The 20090-nt window shown below is 50.8% G+C and overlaps 1 protein-coding gene across 6 annotated transcripts in view; it reads left to right on the plus strand.

Annotated features, from left to right (window-relative positions):
* LOC140429730 (transmembrane protease serine 11B-like) overlaps positions 1–20090 on the plus strand; it is a 142282-nt gene that overhangs the window by 56749 nt on the left and 65443 nt on the right. For 5 of the 6 annotated variants that reach the window (XM_072517072.1, XM_072517068.1, XM_072517069.1 and 2 more), the window contains 3 exons: positions 133–171; positions 11069–11158; positions 11744–11827. In XM_072517072.1, the coding sequence (XP_072373173.1) occupies positions 133–171; positions 11069–11158; positions 11744–11827 (213 nt within the window). The remainder of the gene's footprint in view (positions 1–132; positions 172–11068; positions 11159–11743; positions 11828–20090) is intronic. The other variant, XM_072517073.1, reaches the window with a different exon arrangement.

Genomic DNA, 20090 nt, shown 5'->3' on the forward strand with positions numbered 1-20090 from the left:
ATCTATGACTCAATGTAAAGTGCATTTTTCATAGGATAACGTCACCACTGAGCAGCTCTGCCAAGAACATCTCAAAACCCTCGATTCATTCTAATCAGTTGTGATCATCTTGTGTCTCTTTGTTCGTTTCAGAAATCAGTGAGGCAAATGCAAAGATTCTTCTGAACAATGGTAAGCCACGAACCTTGATTATTTCCATAAATTTCTGCATTCTTGTTTCCAAATAAAGATGCAGAATTACATGTCTCGACGCATGAAATGCCTCTTCAAGTTTCAGGTGATTTCCTTAGTCAGAATTCAATTCTGAGCTCCTGGACTCTGAGGTCCCAATAGCAAGAAATGCTGAGACATTTGTTTCTAAGTGGGACGGGTGCGAAGACCGGGGGGGCGGGGGGGGGGGGGGGGGGGGGGCGGGGGGTACATAACGGCACCGCAACCTCTGGAGATAACATTTGCACCAAAAACCAAATATTGCACTGCACCTCAATGGGCTCCAATGGAGTGTACACTAATGGTCCCACTGGGCTATTTTAGTATGGCGACAGAGGCACATCCTTCACCAATTTGGGATGATTGTCCATTCAGATGTATCTAGAGTTGGGCTCTGTAGGTGCACAGCCTGCATGCGAACGCATTCATATATGTAAACACTATTGAAAGGAATATACGTCTTCCATTTATTAATTACTTCGCACCTTTGCTTCAGTCATCCTCTTCACGTTGTATGTTGGATATGCAAGATTTTTTTTAAAAAATCCTTCAAAACGAACTAGAAACGGGTACAAAAAAGGGAGAATGAAAATAAAGCCTGAGGGAGGTTGGGTAATGTTTTGGGAATGGGAGTTGTGAAGAACATTGAATTATTTTGGCAAGCTTTAGCCATACTACCATGAGATATGAATTAGCATCAAAATCGACAGAATTTCGTGACTGACGCTCATTGATATCTGTCTCTCTGAAAAACTGTTAAAATGATTGCTGGCCAGGCGGCGCAGTGGCGCAGTGGTTAGCACTGCTGCCTTACGGCACCGAGGACCCGAGTTCGAACCCAGCCCCGGGTCACTGTCCGTGTGGAGTTTGCACATTCTCCCCGTGTCTGGGTGGGTCTCACCCCCACAACCCAAAGATGTGCAGCGTGGATTTGCCACACTGAATTGTCCATTAATTGGAAAAAGGAGATTGGGTAGTGTTATAACCTGCCTGCTTACCATTGGCTGGGGACTAATGACAATCCCACAATCCTGTGGGAGTATGAGCCATATCCAGCACATCCTCCAAACAGTTTCTGAAGGGTTGACTGAGGTGCTAGGACGATACCCAGATGTATTCCAGCCCGGTTTGGGGAAAATAAAAGGGGCCGTAGCCCGTATCCAAGTCGAACCAGGAGCCACGCCGCGCTATTTCCGGGCGCGCCTTACGTCTTGCTCAAGAAGATAGAAGGGAAGCTCACTCGTTTGGAATCTTTGGGTATTATCAGGCCCGTACGTTTCGCTAACTGGGCAGCACCAATTTTACCTGTAATGAAGCCAGATGCCACAGTTCGCGTGTGCGGCGACTATAAACTTACAGTGAATACGGCTTCCCGACTCGGCCGATATCCAATGCCTCGCATAGAGGATCTCTACGCGAAGCTTGCAGGTGGACTCTAGTTCACAAAATTAGATATGAGTCACGCCTACCTTCAGTTGGAGCTGAACCCTGCCTCTCGACCATATGTAACGATTAATACACACCGGGGCCTGTATGAATATACACGTTTGCCCTTTGGAGTATCCTCTGCCTGCGCTATTTTTCAACCCGTTATGGAGGGCATTTTGAGAGGTTTACCGCGTGTCGCTATCTACTTAGATTACCTTTTGATCACAGGGACGTCGGAGCAGGAACATTTGGAAAATCTGGAGGCTGTCCTTAGACACTTTTCGGAGGCTGGAGTCCGTTTACGTCGCACAAAGTGTGTTTTTCAGGCGAAGGAAGTAGTCTACCTGGGTTATCGGGTGGACCGTGAAGGTTTGCACCCCTTCGCATAGAAGGTGCGCGCGATTCAATAGGCCCCCGCCCTGACTGACACTTCGCATCTTCGTTCTTTTCTCGGCCTCGTAAACTATTACAGGAAGTTCCTCCCCAATCTGGCAACTACGCTGGCCCCGTTGCATCTTCTGCTAAAGAAAAATCACACCTGGGTTTGGGGTCAGCCGCAAGAAACCGCTTTCCGGCCGGTAAAACAACAATTGTCGTTGTCTGGGTTACTAACCCACTATGATCCGGGAAAGCCTTTGCTCGTCACATGTGATGCATCCCCGTATGGTATTGGGGCCGTCCTGTCCCACAAGATGGAGAACGGGGCTGAGCGACCGATAGCTTTCGCCTCCCGCACATTGACTGCGGCGGAAAATAAGTACGCGCAGATCGAGGAGGGGGGCCTGGCAGTGGTCTTTGTGGTGAAACGTTTCCACCAGTACGTCTACGGCTGCCATTTCACTGTCATGGCTGATCATAAGCCTCTGCTGGGACTTTTCAGAGAGGATAAGCCAATACCGCCCATTGCTTCCGCACGGATCCAGCGCTGGGTTTTGTTGCTCGCTGCATATGAGTATTCCCTGGAGCACAAACCAGGAACGCAGATAGGGAATGCCGACGCACTGAGCCGATTGCCTTTATCGACCGGCCCCATGTCGACCCCCACGACCGGTGAGGTGGTTGCAACCCTAAATTTTATGGACACTTTGCCTGTCATGGCATCACAGATCCGTGAGTGGACCCAGACGGAGCCAGTCCTGTCAAAGGTTCGACACATAGTCCTGTATGTGTCCAGCATAGACAGCTCCCAGGTGAGTTGCGAGCATTTTCCTTCAAGCTGTCAGAATTCAGCGTGGAAGACGGCATCCTCTTGTGGGGGACGCGTGTGATTGTCCCGGAAAAAAGACAGGAGCTGATACTAAGAGACTTGCACAATGGGCATCCAGGCGTGACCAAAATGAAAATGTTGGCCCGGAGTTATGTCTGGTGGCCAGGCCTCGGCGCCGACATTGAGAAGGTGGCCCAAATCTGCTCCATTTGCCAGGAGCATCAGAAGCTTCCGCCGGCCCGCACCCCTACATCACTGGGAATGGCCAGGGCGGCCTTGGGCGCGCTTACATGCGGATTTCGCTGGCCCTTTTCACGGATCCATGTTCATTTTATTAATCGACGCCCAGTCTAAATGGCTAGAGGTGCATAAGATGCTAGGCACAACGTCCTGTGCAACAATTGAGAAGATGCGTTTGTCTTTTAGAACGCATGGCCTCCCCGAGGTGCTGGTCATGGGTAACGGCACTCCATTCACCAGTGAGGAGTTTGCGAGGTTCATGAAGATGAACGGCATACGCCATATCCGCACTGCCCCTTACCACCCGGCTTCAAATGGGTTGGTGGAGCGCGCAGCATCCAATTATTAATAGTCAACATAATTTCTAGGCAACTTCCCCGCTGCCTGTTAAACATTGCTGCTTGATCTTTTAATGAAAAGGTTGTTGTCAGTGTCATAATATCCACTCATGTATATAATGATTCGTGGACATTCAAACGAGGCCTAAAGAAGCAGTCTTCCGTGTCAATGGAGCTCGCTTTTTGTTTTCGTATAGGATCACCCCCCATGCGGTGACTGGGGTAGCTCCCGCAGAACCCCTAATGGGCCGGAGACTTTGCACCCGCCTTAGTATCGTTTTCCCAGACTTTGGAGCAAACGTACGCCGCACACAAGAACGGCAGGGACAGGGATTTTCTCGGCATCGCCCGATTCGGCAGTTTGCGCCCGGTGACCCAGTGTTCGTTCGCAATTTTGCTGGTGGTGCCCAATCGGTTCCTGGTGTAATCTTTCGCCAAACGGGCCCTATATCTTACCAAGTGCAAGCCCAGGGTCGTCTCCAGCGCAAACATGTAGACCACGTTCGGTCCAGAAGACTATCCCTTCCAAAGATTCCCCGCCCCCGGAGCTCATTTCTACAGCCACAGAAACCAGAGACAATGGAAAGTAGTCCTCACAATCTTCCTCTGGTGCCTCACTCAAAGCCTGCGCAGGTCGTTACAGAACCGCGTGGAGATAGAGACGCCAAGATGACAGAGGCAGCAGACTCTGACTCCGAGATGGAGACACAGGACGCATCAGAGGGGGAATCCTCGGGGCCGCGGGCCGTGGATGTACAACCGTTACGCCGTTCATCACGGAAGCGCCGGTCTCCGTCTCGTTACACGCCGCCCGATCCAGCGCTTCGTGCAAATGGTGTCTGGCCTGCGGCAAAACGAGTCCGACGCCCTCCTTCGCCAGGGTCTTCAGTGGATTCCTTGGACTTTGGGGGGGGAGGGATGTTATAACCTGCCTGCTTACCATTGGCTGGGGACTAATGACAATCCCACAATCCTGAGCTTCCCCAATGAGGGGGGCGGAGAAATCATTAGCAGACTCCCTGTATAAATAAAGCTGGCCAGTTTGGAACCAGCAGGAGGCAGTAAGCAGCAAGGGAAGTTGCTGTTGCTCCTGTTGTATATATATATATATATGTATATATATATATATATGTTATTGTAAATAAATGTTATTTCTTTGTATCCTTGAAACTCGTGCTGGATTCTTCGTGGCCCTCACAAAAGGTAGTCTCCATTTTTTTAAACGATTGCTGACTGGAGGGCAAAGCATTTCCATATCAGTGCTGATGCGTTTATTAAAATGTCAATGCTCCAGCTTGTCATGCTTCCTCAGCAGCCAAATATCTGAAACGTATGCAAATTATGGAAATTGTACCTGGGTGTCGCCAAAGACTGTTAAGAATTACCGCAGCGTCCAATTATTAATAGTCAACATAATTTCTAGGCAACTTCCCCGCTGCCTGTTAAACATTGCTGCTTGATCTTTTAATGAAAAGGTTGTTGTCAGTGTCATAATATCCACTCATGTATATAATGAGATGCAGACAGGCAGTGATTGACACATAGGATGGCCAGTAAGCATGCAACACAGCACAGCCAATCACGAGACAGGACACTACCACTATAAAGCCAGAGGGCACTAGGTTTCCCGCTCTCTCGGGACCCAGCTACTGAGACAGTCAGAGTCCACGGGCTAGCAAGCACAAACACCATGCGGTAGCTAGTAAGTCTGGTCAGGCTACTACAAGGTTACTAGTCAGATCAGTATAGTGTCGACCCACAGCTGAATATGTACAGCAGTTCATCTAGTTGAATAAAACAGTGTTGGATCTTCTCCTGTGTTAGACGTCTGTTTCTAACTTCCCTGCATCGAGTGCAGTCCACATCGAACCAACCTGCCTAACACATCATGGTACCAGAGTGATATTGATCTTGACGGACCTACCTCGAGTGAATCAGCTTCGACCAGCAAGCAGCCATCCGGTGAAATGGAAAACATCCAGCCTCCTCCGCAACTCCGCATCTCCGGCAACCTCGGCGCCAACTGGAAAATCTTCAAGCAAAAGTTCCTCTTGTACATCGAGGCCTCCTACCTCGAGGCAGCATCGGAGCCAGGAAGATTGCGTTATTTCTCTCCACTGCGGGGGACCACGCCATCCACATCTACAATTCACTTACGTTCGGCGACGGCGAAGACAAAACGAAATTCAAAACAGTCCTGCTGAAGTTCGACAGCCACTACGACATTGAGGTGAATGAAAGCTTTGAACGGTACATCTTCCAGCAGAGGCTTCAGGGTAAGGATGAACCTTTTCAGTCCTTCTTTACCCATCTCCGCATCCTAGCGCAGTCATGTAACTATGACTCGATGGCTGATTCCATGATCCGGGATCAGATCGTTTTTGGGGTCCACTCCGACTCCCTGCAGCAGCAGCTCCTTAAAATCAAACAGTTGACCCTCTCTGTCGCTATTGAGACGAGCATTGTCCATGAGCATGCTAAGAATCGTTACTCCCACATCAGGGCGATAGAAACTGCAAGCTGACCTCCCACGAGGCAGAAAGGGTGCAGGCCATTGCACAGAGGCAGGGCCTGAGCATCGAGGAGAGTAGCCGTTTCACGCGCATTTCTCGAATCCCTGCGCATGCGCACCACGACCAAGTGGACGACGAGACCGAAAACCCGACTGTGCAGGTTCATACGTCGGCCGACCACACTGCGCATGCGCGATGGCGCATGGACCGCGCTGACGTCAGCGTCATGACATGTCAGAATTGTGGCTCCGCCCACTTAAAGCAGCAATGTCCGACAAGAGGACGCCGATGTCTCCAATGTGGCAAGTTTGGCCACTACGCAGCCCTCTGCAGATCCGCTCCACCGCTCAGCAGCCAGCGATCCCAGCTGCGGCGCAGAAGTGTCCGCTCAATACAACAAGGCATGCCAGATTCTGATCCCGACAGCCCAACGGACCCTGATGCTGACCGCCTCACGTCTCCATATCGGGTGGGCACTCATGAGCTGGCCTCCACCACGCCTGCGCAACGCCTCTCGATCCTCAGTGTGGATCCTGACGACGAGATGTCCTCACAGTTAGCAAGGCTCGCATCCGATTTAAACTGGACACCTGCGCGTCTGCGAACCTCATCTCACAATCCGACCTCGACACCATCCGGGCCCGACCAAGCATTCTTCCACCAGCCTGCCAGCTCCTTGACTACAATGGCAATGCCATAGCTGCCAGTGGCTCGTGTCAACTAGGGGTTTCCAACAAGGCGATCAAGGCAACGTTACGATTTGAAATCGTCCGGCGTGACAGGGCGTCCCTGCTCGGTGCTCGCGCCTTCAAGCTCCTGAACCTGGTTCAGCGAGTCCACACCATGTCATCGTCACCGGCGACGGCCTCGCCCGATAGAAATTTGCAATCCGACATAGACGACATTATCACACAGTACCACAGTGTATTCGATTGGAATGGGCACGCTCCCGTACCGATACAAAATACTGCTCAAGCCGAACGCCACCCCTGTAATCCATGCACCAAGCCGGGTGCCGGCGCCCCTCAATGATCATCTGAAAAAACTACAGGACCTCCAAGGCTATATACAGCTGGACGTGTCCAGTCGCAAGCTGTGCACGTTCAACACCCCGTTCAGCCGCTACTGTTGCAACCGCATGCCTTTCGGTATCATATCTGCCTCCGAAGTGTTTCATCGCATCATGGAGCAGATGATGGAGGGCATCGAGAGGGTACGGGTATACGTGGACGACGTGATCATCTCGTCCACAATGCCCCAGGAACACATCGCTCACCTCAAGCAGGTCTTCCAGCGAATAAATGAACATGGTCTCCAGCTCAACAGGGCCAAGTGCTCATTTGGTCAATCTGATATAAAATTTGTAGGCGACCACACCTTGCAGCAGGGTGTGCAGCCAGACGCCAACAAGGTCTTGGCGATCAACGCCATGAAGACCCCGGAGGACAAGAAGGCGGCCCTCCGCTTCCTCGGGATGGTCAACTTTCTCGGGAAATTCATTCCCAATATGGCATCCCACACCACGGCCCTCCGCCATCTCGTCAAGAAGTCAACGGAATTCCAATTCATTCCCAATATGGCTGCCCACACATGAAGCGGAATGGCGTGAGCTGAAGGCAAAGCTCACCACAGCCCCAGTCCTAGCGTTCTTCGACCCAACCAAGGAAACCAAGATATCAACTGATGCAAGCCAGGGCGGCATTGGGGCGGTGCTCCTCCAGCGAGATGACTCCTCGTCCTGGGCTCCAGTGGCATATGCCTCCAGAGCCATGATGCCCACTGAGCAATGGTATACCCAGATCAAAAAGGAGTGTCTGGGTCTCCTGACAGGAATAGTCAAGTTTCATGATTACGTTTACGGCCTGCCGAAATTCATGGTGGAAATGGACCACAGGCCTCTAGTCCACATAATCCAGAAGGATTTAAATGACACAACACCTCGGTCACAGCGAATTCTTCTTCAACTCCGCCGCTATGACTTCGAACTTGTCTACACGCCAGGCAAAGAGCTGATCATTGCAGATGCCCTATTCCGGTCCATCACCACACTGTGAACAAGGTGACTTTATCTGCCACATAGAAACGCAAGTGCAATTGTGTGCCACCAACCTCCCAGCCTCTGACGAACGGGGGTCCAAATTCGTGAGGAAACGGCCAAGGATCCTTTACTGCAGCGTGTGATGCAGCACCTTACCCATGGCTGGCAGAAGGGACAATGTCCCCAATTCTTTAATGTTAAAGACGAGCTGACGGTTGTGGAGGGAATCCTGAAACTCGACAGGATCGTTATTTCTCAAAGCATGCAGGCTATGGTGCTGGGTCAACTCCATGAGCGTCGCCTTGGAATCGAGAAATGCCGACGCAGAGCTCGGGAGGCGGTTTACTGGCCGGGCATTAACTAGGATATTGACAACACAGTCCTCAACTGCACCACCTGTCAGAAGTTTCAACCGGCTCAACCCAAGGAAACACTGCAACAGCACGAGATCGTGACCTCTCCGTGGTCCAAAGTAGGTGTAGACCTTTTTCATGCCAAGGGGCGTGACTACGTACTCCTGGTCGACTACTTCTCCAGTTCCCCAGAAGTGGTGAAACTGTCCGACCTCACGTCAAAGGCGGTCATCAAAGCCTGCAAAGAAACGTTCGCCAGGCACGGGATACCGCTCACGGTAATGAGCGACAACGGTCCATGCTTTTACAGCCAAGAATGGTCTGATTTTGCACAGTCCTACAATGTCCGTCACGTTACCTCCAGTCCCCACTACCCGCAATCAAACGGGAAGGCCGAGAAAGGGGTCCATATTGTCAAGCGGTTGCTGTGCAAAGCTGCAGACTCAGGCTCCGACTTCAACCTGGCAATGCTGGCATACAGGGCAACCCCACTGTCCACTGGGTTGTCTCCAGCGCAGATGCTCATGAATCGCACTCTGAGGACCACAGTTCCAGCCATCCATGTTCCAGACCTTAACCACCTCACGGTTCTACAAAAAGTGCAACAGTCCCGGGCCCAACAGAAGGCCACATATGATGCTCATGCCACGGATTTACCTGAGCTGGCTCCAGCCGATCATGTTCGCGTCCAGTTGCCTGAGGGCGATTGGTCAGCCACAGCTGTTGTTGTCAAACAAGTTGCCCCGAGGTCTTTCATTGTTTGGATGGCTGATGGCTCCCTGCTACGGCGCAACAGAAGGGCATTGCGAAGAGTTCCACGCCCACCACCTGACCACAGTGCTCCGCCGGCTATCATGCTTCCTCCAGCCATACCCTGCCACGAGGCCACCGATCTGCCAGCGATCCTGCCGGCCCACGCGACCACCGCAATGGCAGCGATCCCACCTCTCCACGTGCAGGCGGCTCCTGATCCACCTCTGCAGCGATCGACAAGAATTCATCGCCCACCACAAAGACTGAATCTGTAGACTTAACTTTTGTAAATTTTATGACTGAATCCATCAACTTAACTCTTGTAAATATTGCTTAGTTTGCCATGTATCTGCATTATCGACACCGTCCCATGTATATACGTTTGTTAAATCACCGTTTGTATATAGTCAGACATATATATATATATATATATATATATACATACCTCAGTATTTATTTAACTCAAAAAAAAAGGGAGATGTCATAATAGCCACTCATGTATATAATGAGATGCAGACAGGCAGTGATTGACACATAGGATGACCAGTAAGCAGACAACACAGCACAGCCAATCACACTACCACTATAAAGCCAGAGGGTACTAGCTTTACCGCTCTCTCGGGACCCAGCTACTGAGAGAGTCCGAGTCCACGAGTTAGCAAGCGCAAACACCATGCGGTAGCTAGTAAGTCTGGTCAGGCTACTACAAGGTCACTCGTCAGATCAGTATAGTGTTGACCCACCGCTGAACATGTACAGCAGTTCATCTCGTTGAATAAAACAGTGTTGGATCTTCTCCTGTGTTAGACGTCTGTTTCTAACTTCCCTGCATCGAGTGCAGTCCACATCGAACCTACCTGCCTAACACATCAGTCGGGTGGATTTTGTTCTCGTCTTATTGCTGTAATTTGTTAAGAGTTTTGCATTAAAGTAATCATCTGTTCAAATTTGATGATTGCTTTTCAGGGCATCTGTGTGTTTATCAGAGCAATAACGATTGAAGTAGGGGTCGGTTTAGCTTAGTTGGCTAGACAGCTGGTTCATGATGCAGAGCAAAGCCAGCAACATGTGTTCAATTCCTGTATCGGCTGAGGTTATTCATGAAGGCCCCCCTTTCTTGACCTTTCAAACTTTCTTTGATCCCCTCACCAAAGACCCTCAATGTGATTTTTGATATGAAATTGGTGCCTCCAACGCTTTGCCCAAAACCAAAGGGAGCTGTAATAAAATAATTAATCAGATAATTAGTATTTGTTAGAATATAGTAACATAGGTTCCTAATGTATGACTTCCTGTAAGTTTAGTTCCTCTGTAGAGATTTCCTAACATTATCTTCCCATGCATTTTCTGCTGACTTGTTACAGTTTTTAAAATATCTGCTGATTCTTTAAATTCAACATATTAACAACTAGCTTGCTTATTTAATTTGAGAAGATTTGGATGTGCTTTGAGGAATCTGCTGAGGATTTGTGAAATGATTTGCCTGTGAAATTACCAAAAGGTCTATTCTGAACTAATAGCCTTGGGGATTTCATATAAACATATTACTGCATTAATACTGAGCAGCAACTTTCTTGTACAGTTTTCAATAAAGAAAGATGAGAAAATACCCATTTTTTTTAGTTGGGGGGGGGTTAGATAATTTTATACTGAAAAGAGGCATCCCTTAGTACAATGTCAAGAAAGTACATTTTTACCCCAAACCATTATTCACTGCCTAAAAGAGTAGTGGAAAGAGTTTCAATCGTAACTTTCAAAGGGGAATTGGGTAAATATTCGCAAAGGAAAAATTTGCAGGACTATGGGGAAAGGACATGCCTCCGATGAATAGTTCCTTCATAGAGTCATGACGCGCTTATACAACCTCTGTGTGTTGTATGATTTTATAATTGATCCATTGTTCTGCCATTTTTCCCTGTTAACGGTCTGTGTGTGTGCATGTGCTTGCGTGTTTGTGTATGTGTCTTTTGTCCTGTTTACTTGTTTAGTTTCCACAACTGTATTGGTCACGTCGAATCCAAGTGCTACGACTGCCATAGACATTCCTACCATGGTTAGCTCAACTGGGAAACCAACACGTAAGCTATTTCTTTCTGACTTGTGATATTTCAGCAAGGCGAGCTGTTAAAAGAAACCAGTATTTATTTAGCAGTGTCTTGATACAAATGAATGACCATGGAAGTGGAATCACTGTTACACAGTAGAATGCAGCAGCTAATTTACACAGGGCACCACAAAGATCAATGAGTTAATGACCAGCTAAAAAGTTACAGAGGGATACTGGAGAGGGTGCAGAGAAGATGTACAAGGATGACACCAGCAATGTTTGCGTTTGCATATCAGGAAAGAACATAGAGGGAGGGTCTCTCCTCTCTTGAAGAAGGTTGAGGGGTGACCTAACAGAGGCCTTTAAAAAATTGAAAGGTTTTGATTGAGTGGATATGAGGAGAATAAGTGGCTACAATGGTAGATTTAGATGAGAAAAATGGAGGGAGGTTTGATGGAGTATACAAACTGGCATGGACTGTTTTTGTGCCATATATCCAATGTAATCCTAAACTAATAGGTCATGATAGTCAAGGGGTGGGTGCTAGTCACACTATAAAGGCAGCCATTCTGCCAAACCCTTGTTAACAGTTGTGTGTTTTGTACTGTGTCTTTAGTTGCTGCAACCAAATCGGTCATGTCAAATACAAAGGCTACTGCTGCCATGGACGGCACACTTGACTCAAATGGGAAGTCTACAAGTAAGATAATGCTTTCTTAGTTATGATATGTCAGCTATTCTTCAAATAAGTGCCTTGGGATTCAAACATTCAAAAGAGAACATAGAACATAGAACATTACAGCGCAGTACAGGCCCTTCGGCCCTCGATGTTGCGCCAACCTGTGAAACCACTCTAAAGCTCACCGACACTATTCCCTTATCGTCCATATGTCTATCCAATGACCATTTGAATGCCCTTAGTGTTGGGGAGTCCACTACTGTTGCAGCCAGGGCATTCCACGCCCTTACTACTCTCTGAGTAAAGAACCTACCTCTGACATCTGTCCTATATCTATCTCCCCTCAATTTAAAACTATGTCCCCTCGTGCTAGACATCACCATCCGAGGAAGAAGTCTCTCACTGTCCACCCTATCCAATCCTCTGATCATCTTGTATGCCTCAATTAAGTCACCTCTTAACCTTCTTCTCTCTAACGAAAACAGCCTCAAGTCCCTCAGCCTTTCCTCATAAGATCTTCTCTCCATACCAGGCAACATTCTGGTAAATCTCCTCTGCACCCTTTCCAATACTTCCACATCCTTCCTATAATGCGGCGACCAGAATTGCACGCAATACTCCAAATTTGGCCGCACCAGAGTTTTGTACAGCTGCAACATGACCTCATGGCTCCGAAACTCAATCCCTCTTCCAATAAAAGCTAACACACCGTACGCCTTCTTAACAATCCTCTCAACCTAGTGGCAACTTTCAGGGATCTATGTACATGGACACCGAGACCTCTCTGCTCATCCACACTGCCAAGAATCTTACCATTAACCCAGTACTCTATCTTCCTGTTATTCCTTCCAAAATGAATCACCTCACACTTTTCTGCATTAAACTCGATTTGCCACCTCTCAGCCCAGTGCTGCAGCTTATCTATGTCCCTCTTTAACTTGTAACATCCGTCCGCACTGTCCACAACTCCACCAACTTTAGTGTCATCTGCAAATTTACTCACACATCTTTCTACGCCCTCCTCCAGGTCATTTATAAAAATGACAAACAGCAGTGGCCCCAAAACAGATCCTTGTGGTACACCACTAGTAACTTGACTCCAGTCTGAACATTTCCCATCAACCACCACCCTTTGTCTTATTGCCAATTTATGATCCAAACTGCTAAATCACCATGAATCCCATGCCTCCGTATTTTCTGCAGTAGCCTACCGTGGGGAACCTTATCAAACGCTTTACTGAAATCCATATACACCACATCAACTTCTTTACCCTCATCCACCTGTTTGGTCACCTTCTCAAAGAACTCTATAAGGTTTGTGAGGCACGACCTACCCTTCACAAAACCGTGTTGACTATCTCTAATCAAATTATTCCTTTCCAGATGATTATACATCCTATCTCTTATAAACCTTTCCAAGATTTGCCAATAACAGAAGTAAGGCTCACTGGTCTATAGTTACCGGGGTTGTCTCTACTCCCCTTCTTGACCAAGGGGACAACATTTGCTATCTTCCAGTCTTCTGGCACTTTTCCTGTAGACAAAGATGACTTAAAGATCAAAGCCAAAGGCTCAGCAATCTCCTCCCTTGCTTCCCAGAGAATCCTAGGATAAATCCCATCTGGCCCAAGGGACTTATCTATTTTCACACTTTCCAGAATTGCTAACAGCTCCTCCTTATGAACCTCAAGCCCTTCTAGTCTAGTAGCCTGAATCTCAGTATTGTCCTCAACAACATTGTCTTTTTCCTGTGTGAATACTGACGAAAAATATTAATTTAGCACCTCTTCTATCTCCTCGGACTCCAAGCACAACTTCCCACCACTGTCCTTGACTGACCCTACTCTTATATTGGATATATACTTGAGCCGCCAGGTATCTTTATGGTACCGCCACGTGGTTCAAGTCCGAGTAATGATCAATAATCCAATACACCGCTTAGTAAGATTTAAATCAAAGCACATTTATTATACACAGTAATCACTACTCATGTATAAATTCTACGTCTAAGCTACTTCTACGACTAACAGGCCAAAACTTAACTTAGAACTGGCCCACCAGGTCAGGGAAACGAATGGCCTTTCGTTCGGGTTCTGAGCCTGCGGGATTCGAAGTTGGTACAGATTGGTAGCTCGGAGCGCCTATCTCGTAGCGAGCGTTGAAGTAAGACTTACTGGATATCAGCGGCGGCTGGACCGGTCACTGTCAAGGTTTGGTTCGCGTTGCTGAGTGACCCGGTCAAGAAGAGAAGGACGATTTGAACTTGGGCTTGATTCTTATAGTCCCCAGGGGCTTCCCGCCTTTCCGGGCGGACCCTGTACCTGGTTCCAAGCGATTGGACTTTGTCCCAATCACTTGGTTCGATTTTCTCCAATGCTGGAGCGGTTCCCTGATCGATGGGCGGTCCTGAGGTGGTCGTTCACCTCCCTTTGTGTAGGCTTCTGCTGGCGCCAAAGAGTCTGGTTTGGCTTTATGTGTCTAAATGTTGCTCATTGTTCCCGGGGATTGCTCATTAATATGCAGATGGCTGGTGTTTTGTTATGCTGATGGTTGCCGGTATCGATCTTGTCTGGCCTTTCCAGAGGTAAATACACACTCAACCTGCAGCTATTCGTTTGTGTCCTGTTGGCTGACTTTCCCATCAGCCTTTGCAATTCACCATTTTAAATCGGGAGTTAGCCTTTCTAAATCGGGAGTTAGCCAATTTAACTGGCTACAACCTCCAGTACCCTGCCATTTCGCCAGCTGCAGCAGGAGGCCACGCATCTGACTGTAACAAAGCCACAGTAGTACACAACTTTAGTCTTTGTGCAATTGATCGTGCATCAATTTATTACAGTCAGATTTTCCACAGAATGGATATCCGAATTAAGCCCGATCGCCTGCAGCTGGATCCACACTCGCCCAACGCCAGGACTTTACTCACTGGCTAGCATGTTTCGAGGCTTACATCAAAGCGGCGGACCCCGCGCCAATGGAGGCTCAGAAGATCAATATCCTGTACTCCAGACTGAGCTCCAGCGTGTTCCCGTTGATCCAAAATGCCACGGCTTACACAAAAGCAATGGAACTCCTCAAAGAACACTACGCGCAGAAGACGAACACGCTCTTCGCCAGGCATGTACTTGCCACCCGCTCGCAACTACCTGGTGAATCCATCAACAACTTCTGGCGCGCCCTAATTCCACTCGTCCGGGACTGTGACTGTCAGGCCGTTACGGCGCACCCCGGGGGTCTCCGCTGCTACTTCTGTGGTCAGTAGAAGCATCCCCGTCATCACTGCACAGCCCGCACTGCAGTTTGTAAAGCCTGCAGTAAAAAGGGCCACTTCGCGGCTGTGTGCCAGACCCGCGCAGTTGCTGAGATCGCGCCCGCTATCGCCCCCTCCCCCACTCCAGACGCACAATGGGAGCCGCCATCTTCTCCTCCCGGGTCCATGTGCGACCAATGGGCGCCGCCATCTTGTCCCCCTTCGGCCATGGGCGCCGCCATCTTGTCCCGACCCCGCAATGTGCGCACCATGGTGCCGCCATCTTGTCCCGACCCCGCAATGTGTACACCATGGTGCCGCCATCTTGTTCCCCATAGGGTCCCCGGACGTCCCGACATCGGAACCGCACACGCTCGCCACCCGAAGCATCCGATGGCTACCCGCAGCTCGCTTCAATGGCGCTGGGCCAATCTCACCCGCACAACCAGGCCACCACGTCGACGACGGTTAAAATCAACAGCCACGCGACCTCGTGCTTGCTGGACTCAGGGAGCACTGAAAGCTTCGTTCACCCAGATACGGTAAGGCGCTGCGCCCTCGCGGTCCACCCTGCCAATCAAAGGATCTCCCTAGCCTCCGGATCCCACTCCGTCCCGATCTGAGGCATTTGTACAGTCACCCTCACGGTCCAGGGCATAGAATTTAGTAACTTCCGCCTCTATGTCCTTCCTAATCTCTGCGCTGCACTCCTGTTGGGCCTGGACTTCCAGTGCAACCTCCAGAGCCTCACCCTCAAATTCGGCAGGCCCTTACCCCCCCTTACCATTAGCGGCCTCGCGACCCTCAAGGTCGATCCCCCATCCCTTTTTGCCAATCTAACTGCGGATTCCAAGCCCGTTGCCACTGGGAGCAGACGGTACAGCACCCAGGACAAGACCTTCATCAGGTCCGAAGTCCAGCGGCTGCTTAAGGAGGGTATTATCGAGGCCAGCAACAGCCCCTGAGAGCCCAAGTGGTAGTGGTTAAAACTGGGGAGAAACACACGATGGTCGTGGACTACAGCCAGACCATCAATCGGTACACGCAGTTCGACGCGTACCCCCTCCCACGCATATCTGATATGGTCAATCAGATTGCGCAGTACCGGGTCTTCTCAACAATTGACCTGAAATCCGCCTACCACCAGCTCCCCATCCGGAAGTCGGACCGGCCATACACTGCCTTTGAGGCGGACGGTCGCCTCTATCACTTCCTTAGGGTCCCTTTCGGTGTCACAAATGGGGTCTCGGTCTTCCAAAGAGAGATGGACCGAATGGTTGACCATTATGGTTTGCAGGCCACCTTTCCGTATTTAGATAATGTCACCATCTGCGGCCATGACCAGCAGAACCACGATGCCAACCTCGATAAATTCCTCCACACTGCCACTCTTCTCAACCTGACCTACAACAAAGAGAAGTATGTGTTCAGCACGACCCGGTTAGCCATTCTCGGCTATATAGTCCAAAACGGACTTCTCGGGCCCGACCCCGACCGCATGCGCCCCTGATGGAACTTCCCCTCCCCCATTGCCCCAAGGCCCTCAAACGCTGCCTGGGATTCTTTTCCTACTACGCTCAGTGGGTCCCAAACTAAGCGGACAAGGCCCGCCCACTCATCCATTCCACCCAATTCCCCCTCGTGGCCGAGGTACAACATGCTTTCGCCCGCATCAGAGCAGACATCGCCAAGGCCGGGATGCGCGCAGTGGACGAGTCACTGCCTTTCCAAGTAGAAAGCGACACTTCAGACGTCACCCTTGCCGCCACTCTAAACCAGGCAGGCAGACCCGTGGCATTCTTTTCCCGCACCCATCATGCCTCTGAAATTCGACACTCATCCGTCGAAAAGGAGGCCCAAGCTATCGTTGAAGCTGTGCGGCATTGGAGGCATTACCTGGCCGGTAAGAGATTCACTCTCCTTACGGACCTACGGTCGGTAGCCTTCATGTTCAATAACACACAGCAGGGCAAGATCAAAAACGATAAAATCTTGCGGTGGAGAATCGCGCTCTCCACCTATAATTACAAGATCTTGTATCGCCCCGGTAAATTCAATGAGCCCCCAGACGCCCTCTCCCGAGGTACATGTGTGTGGTGGTATGTATTAGGGGTAATGTGGGACTGTGAAGCCGTGATGCTATTGGCTGACAGATCCCGGGTCCTGGTTGGCTGTTGACTCCTGGCTCCGCCCTGAAGGCGGAGTATAAGAACCCGAGCTTCTCCCCGCCGCTTCATTCTGTTGCTGAACTGCTGGGAACAAGTCTCGCTTAATAAAGCCTCATCGACTTCATCACTACTCGTCTCTCTCGTAAGTCATTGTGCGCTACAATTTATTAAGCGAGCTTAAAGGACTATGGAGCTCCGGATCGCCACGGAATGCCTGTGAATCAGCCCCCACGCAGCGAACTCGGCAGCAGTATTTAAACACTGGCAAGCATGTTTTGAAGGCTACCTCCGAACGGCCCCCGGCCGGATCACAGAAGACCAGAAAATGCAGGTCCTGCATTCGAGGGTAAGCCCGGAACTTTACCCTCTCATAGAAGACGCAGAGGATTTCCCGACGGCGCTCGCAGCACTGAAGAGCATCTACGTTCGCCCCGTGAACCAGGTCTACGCGCGCTACCAACTCGCAACGAGACGGCAAAGTCCCGGAGAATCGCTAGAAGAATTCTACGCCGCGCTGCTAATTTTGGGACGGGGCTGCAGCTGCCTGCCGGTGAACGCGATCGAACACACGGACATGCTAATTTGCGATGCGTTTGTGGCAGGTATGAACTCTCCCCAAATCCGCCAAAGACTTTTAGAAAGAGAGTCACTAGGACTCTCAGAGGCACGGGCCATTGCAGCTTCCCTAGATGTGGCCTCGCAAAACGCCCGCGCCTATGGCCCCGACCGCGCGGCAGCCCCTTGGGCTCCGTGGACCCCCGTCGCGACAACCCCCCCCCCCCCTCCTTCACAGGCTTGCACGGTTAAAGCGCCAGACCATCCCGGGGGGGCCCGCTGCTATTTCTGCGGGCAAGCGAAACACCCCCGGCAGCGCTGCCCGGCCCGCACAGCTATTTGTAAAAGCTGCGACAAGAAGGGCCATTACGCGGCTGTGTGCCGGTCCCGGGGGGTCGCCGCAATCCCCGGAGAAGAACGAGCCCAGCATAGCCCAAACGCTCCCCAACCCCCCCAGCGCCCCACGTGCGACCCACGGGCGCCGCCATTTTGGGTCCCGGACTCCACGAGGGGAGGATGGGCGCCGCCATCTGGTGACCCCCCAGCCACGTGCGATTCATGGGGGTGGCCATTTTGTCCACCCCCGACCACGTGCGATCCATGGGGGCGGCCATTTTGTCCACCCCCGGCCGCGTGCGATTCATGGACGCCGCCATCTTGGATGACAACAAAGTACCCCAGCATCGACAGCTCCATGGGGTCCGAAGAAGACGCCGCGACACTACGACCACGACTGGCTTCGGTGACTCTGGATCAATCACGGCCCCGGACGCTCCAGACGACGACAACAACGGTGCTGATCAACGGACACGAGACATCATGCTTGATCGACTCCGGGAGCACAGAAAGTTTCATTCACCCCGACACGGTAAGACGCTGTTTTCTGACCATCCATCCAAGTACGCAAAAGATTTCCCTAGCTGCAGGATCCCACTCCGTAGAGATCAAAGGGTTCTGCATCGCGAACCTAACGGAGCAAGGGAGGGAGTTTAAAAACTACAGGCTCTACGTCCGTCCCCAACTCTGCGCGCCCACATTACTGGGATTAGATTTCCAGTGTAACCTGCAGAGCCTAACATTTCAATTCGGCGGCCCAATACCCCCACTCACTACCTGCGGCCTCGCAACTCTCAAGGTTGAACCGCCGTCCTTGTCTGCAAACGTCACCCCGGATTGCAAACCCGTCGCCACTAGGAGCAGACGGTACAGCGCCCAGGACCGGATATTTATTCGGTCTGAAGTCCAGCGGTTGCTGAAGGAAGGCATAATCCAGGCCAGCAATAGTCCCTGGAGAGCTCAGGTGGTAGTAGTAAAGACCGGGGAGAAGCAAAGGATGGTCATAGACTATAGCCAGACCATCAACAGGTACACACAGCTAGATGCGTACCCTCTCCCCCGCATATCCAACATGGTAAATCGGATTGCCCAGTATAAGGTTTTCTCCACCGTGGACCTCAAGTCCGCCTACCACCAACTCCCCAACCGCCCAGGTGACCGCAAGTACACAGCCTTCGAGGCAGACGGGCATCTATACCACTTCCTAAGGGTCCCATTTGGTGTCACGAACGGGGTCTCGGTCTTCCAACAGGAGATGGACCGAATGGTTGACCAGCACGGGTTGCAGGCCACGTTCCCGTATCTCGACAACGTAACCATCTGCGGCCACGATCAGCAGGACCACGACGCCAACCTCCAAAAATTCCTCCAGACCGCTAACGCCTTGAACCTCGCATACAACGAGGAAAAGTGCGTTTTTAGCACAAACCGGTTGGCCATCCTGGGATACGTAGTGCGCAATGGGATAATAGGCCCCGACCCCGAACGCATGCGCTCCCTTATGGAATTTCCCCTCCCCCACTGCTCCAAAGCCCTGAAACGTTGCCTGGGGTTCTTTTCATATTACGCCCAGTGGGTCCCCCAGTATGCAGACAAGGCCCGCCCGCTAATACAGACCACTACCTTCCCCCTGTCGACAGAGGCTCGCCAGGCCTTCAGCCGCATCAAAGCGGATATCGCAAAGGCCACGATGCGCGCCATCGACGAGTCCCTCCCCTTCCAGGTCGAGAGCGACGTATCCGACGCAGCTCTGGCGGCCACCCTTAACCAAGCGGGCAGACCCGTGGCCTTTTTCTCCCGAACCCTCCACGCCTCAGAAATCCGCCACTCCTCAGTGGAAAAGGAAGCCTAAGCCATAGTGGAAGCTGTGCGACATTGGAGGCATTACCTGGCCGGCAGGAGATTCACTCTCTTCACCGACCAACGGTCGGTAGCCTTCATGTTCGATAATGCACAGCGGGGCAAAATTTAAAAT

Source organism: Scyliorhinus torazame, chromosome 9 (genome assembly GCF_047496885.1).
Source record: "Scyliorhinus torazame isolate Kashiwa2021f chromosome 9, sScyTor2.1, whole genome shotgun sequence".
Lineage (NCBI taxonomy): Eukaryota > Metazoa > Chordata > Chondrichthyes > Carcharhiniformes > Scyliorhinidae > Scyliorhinus > Scyliorhinus torazame.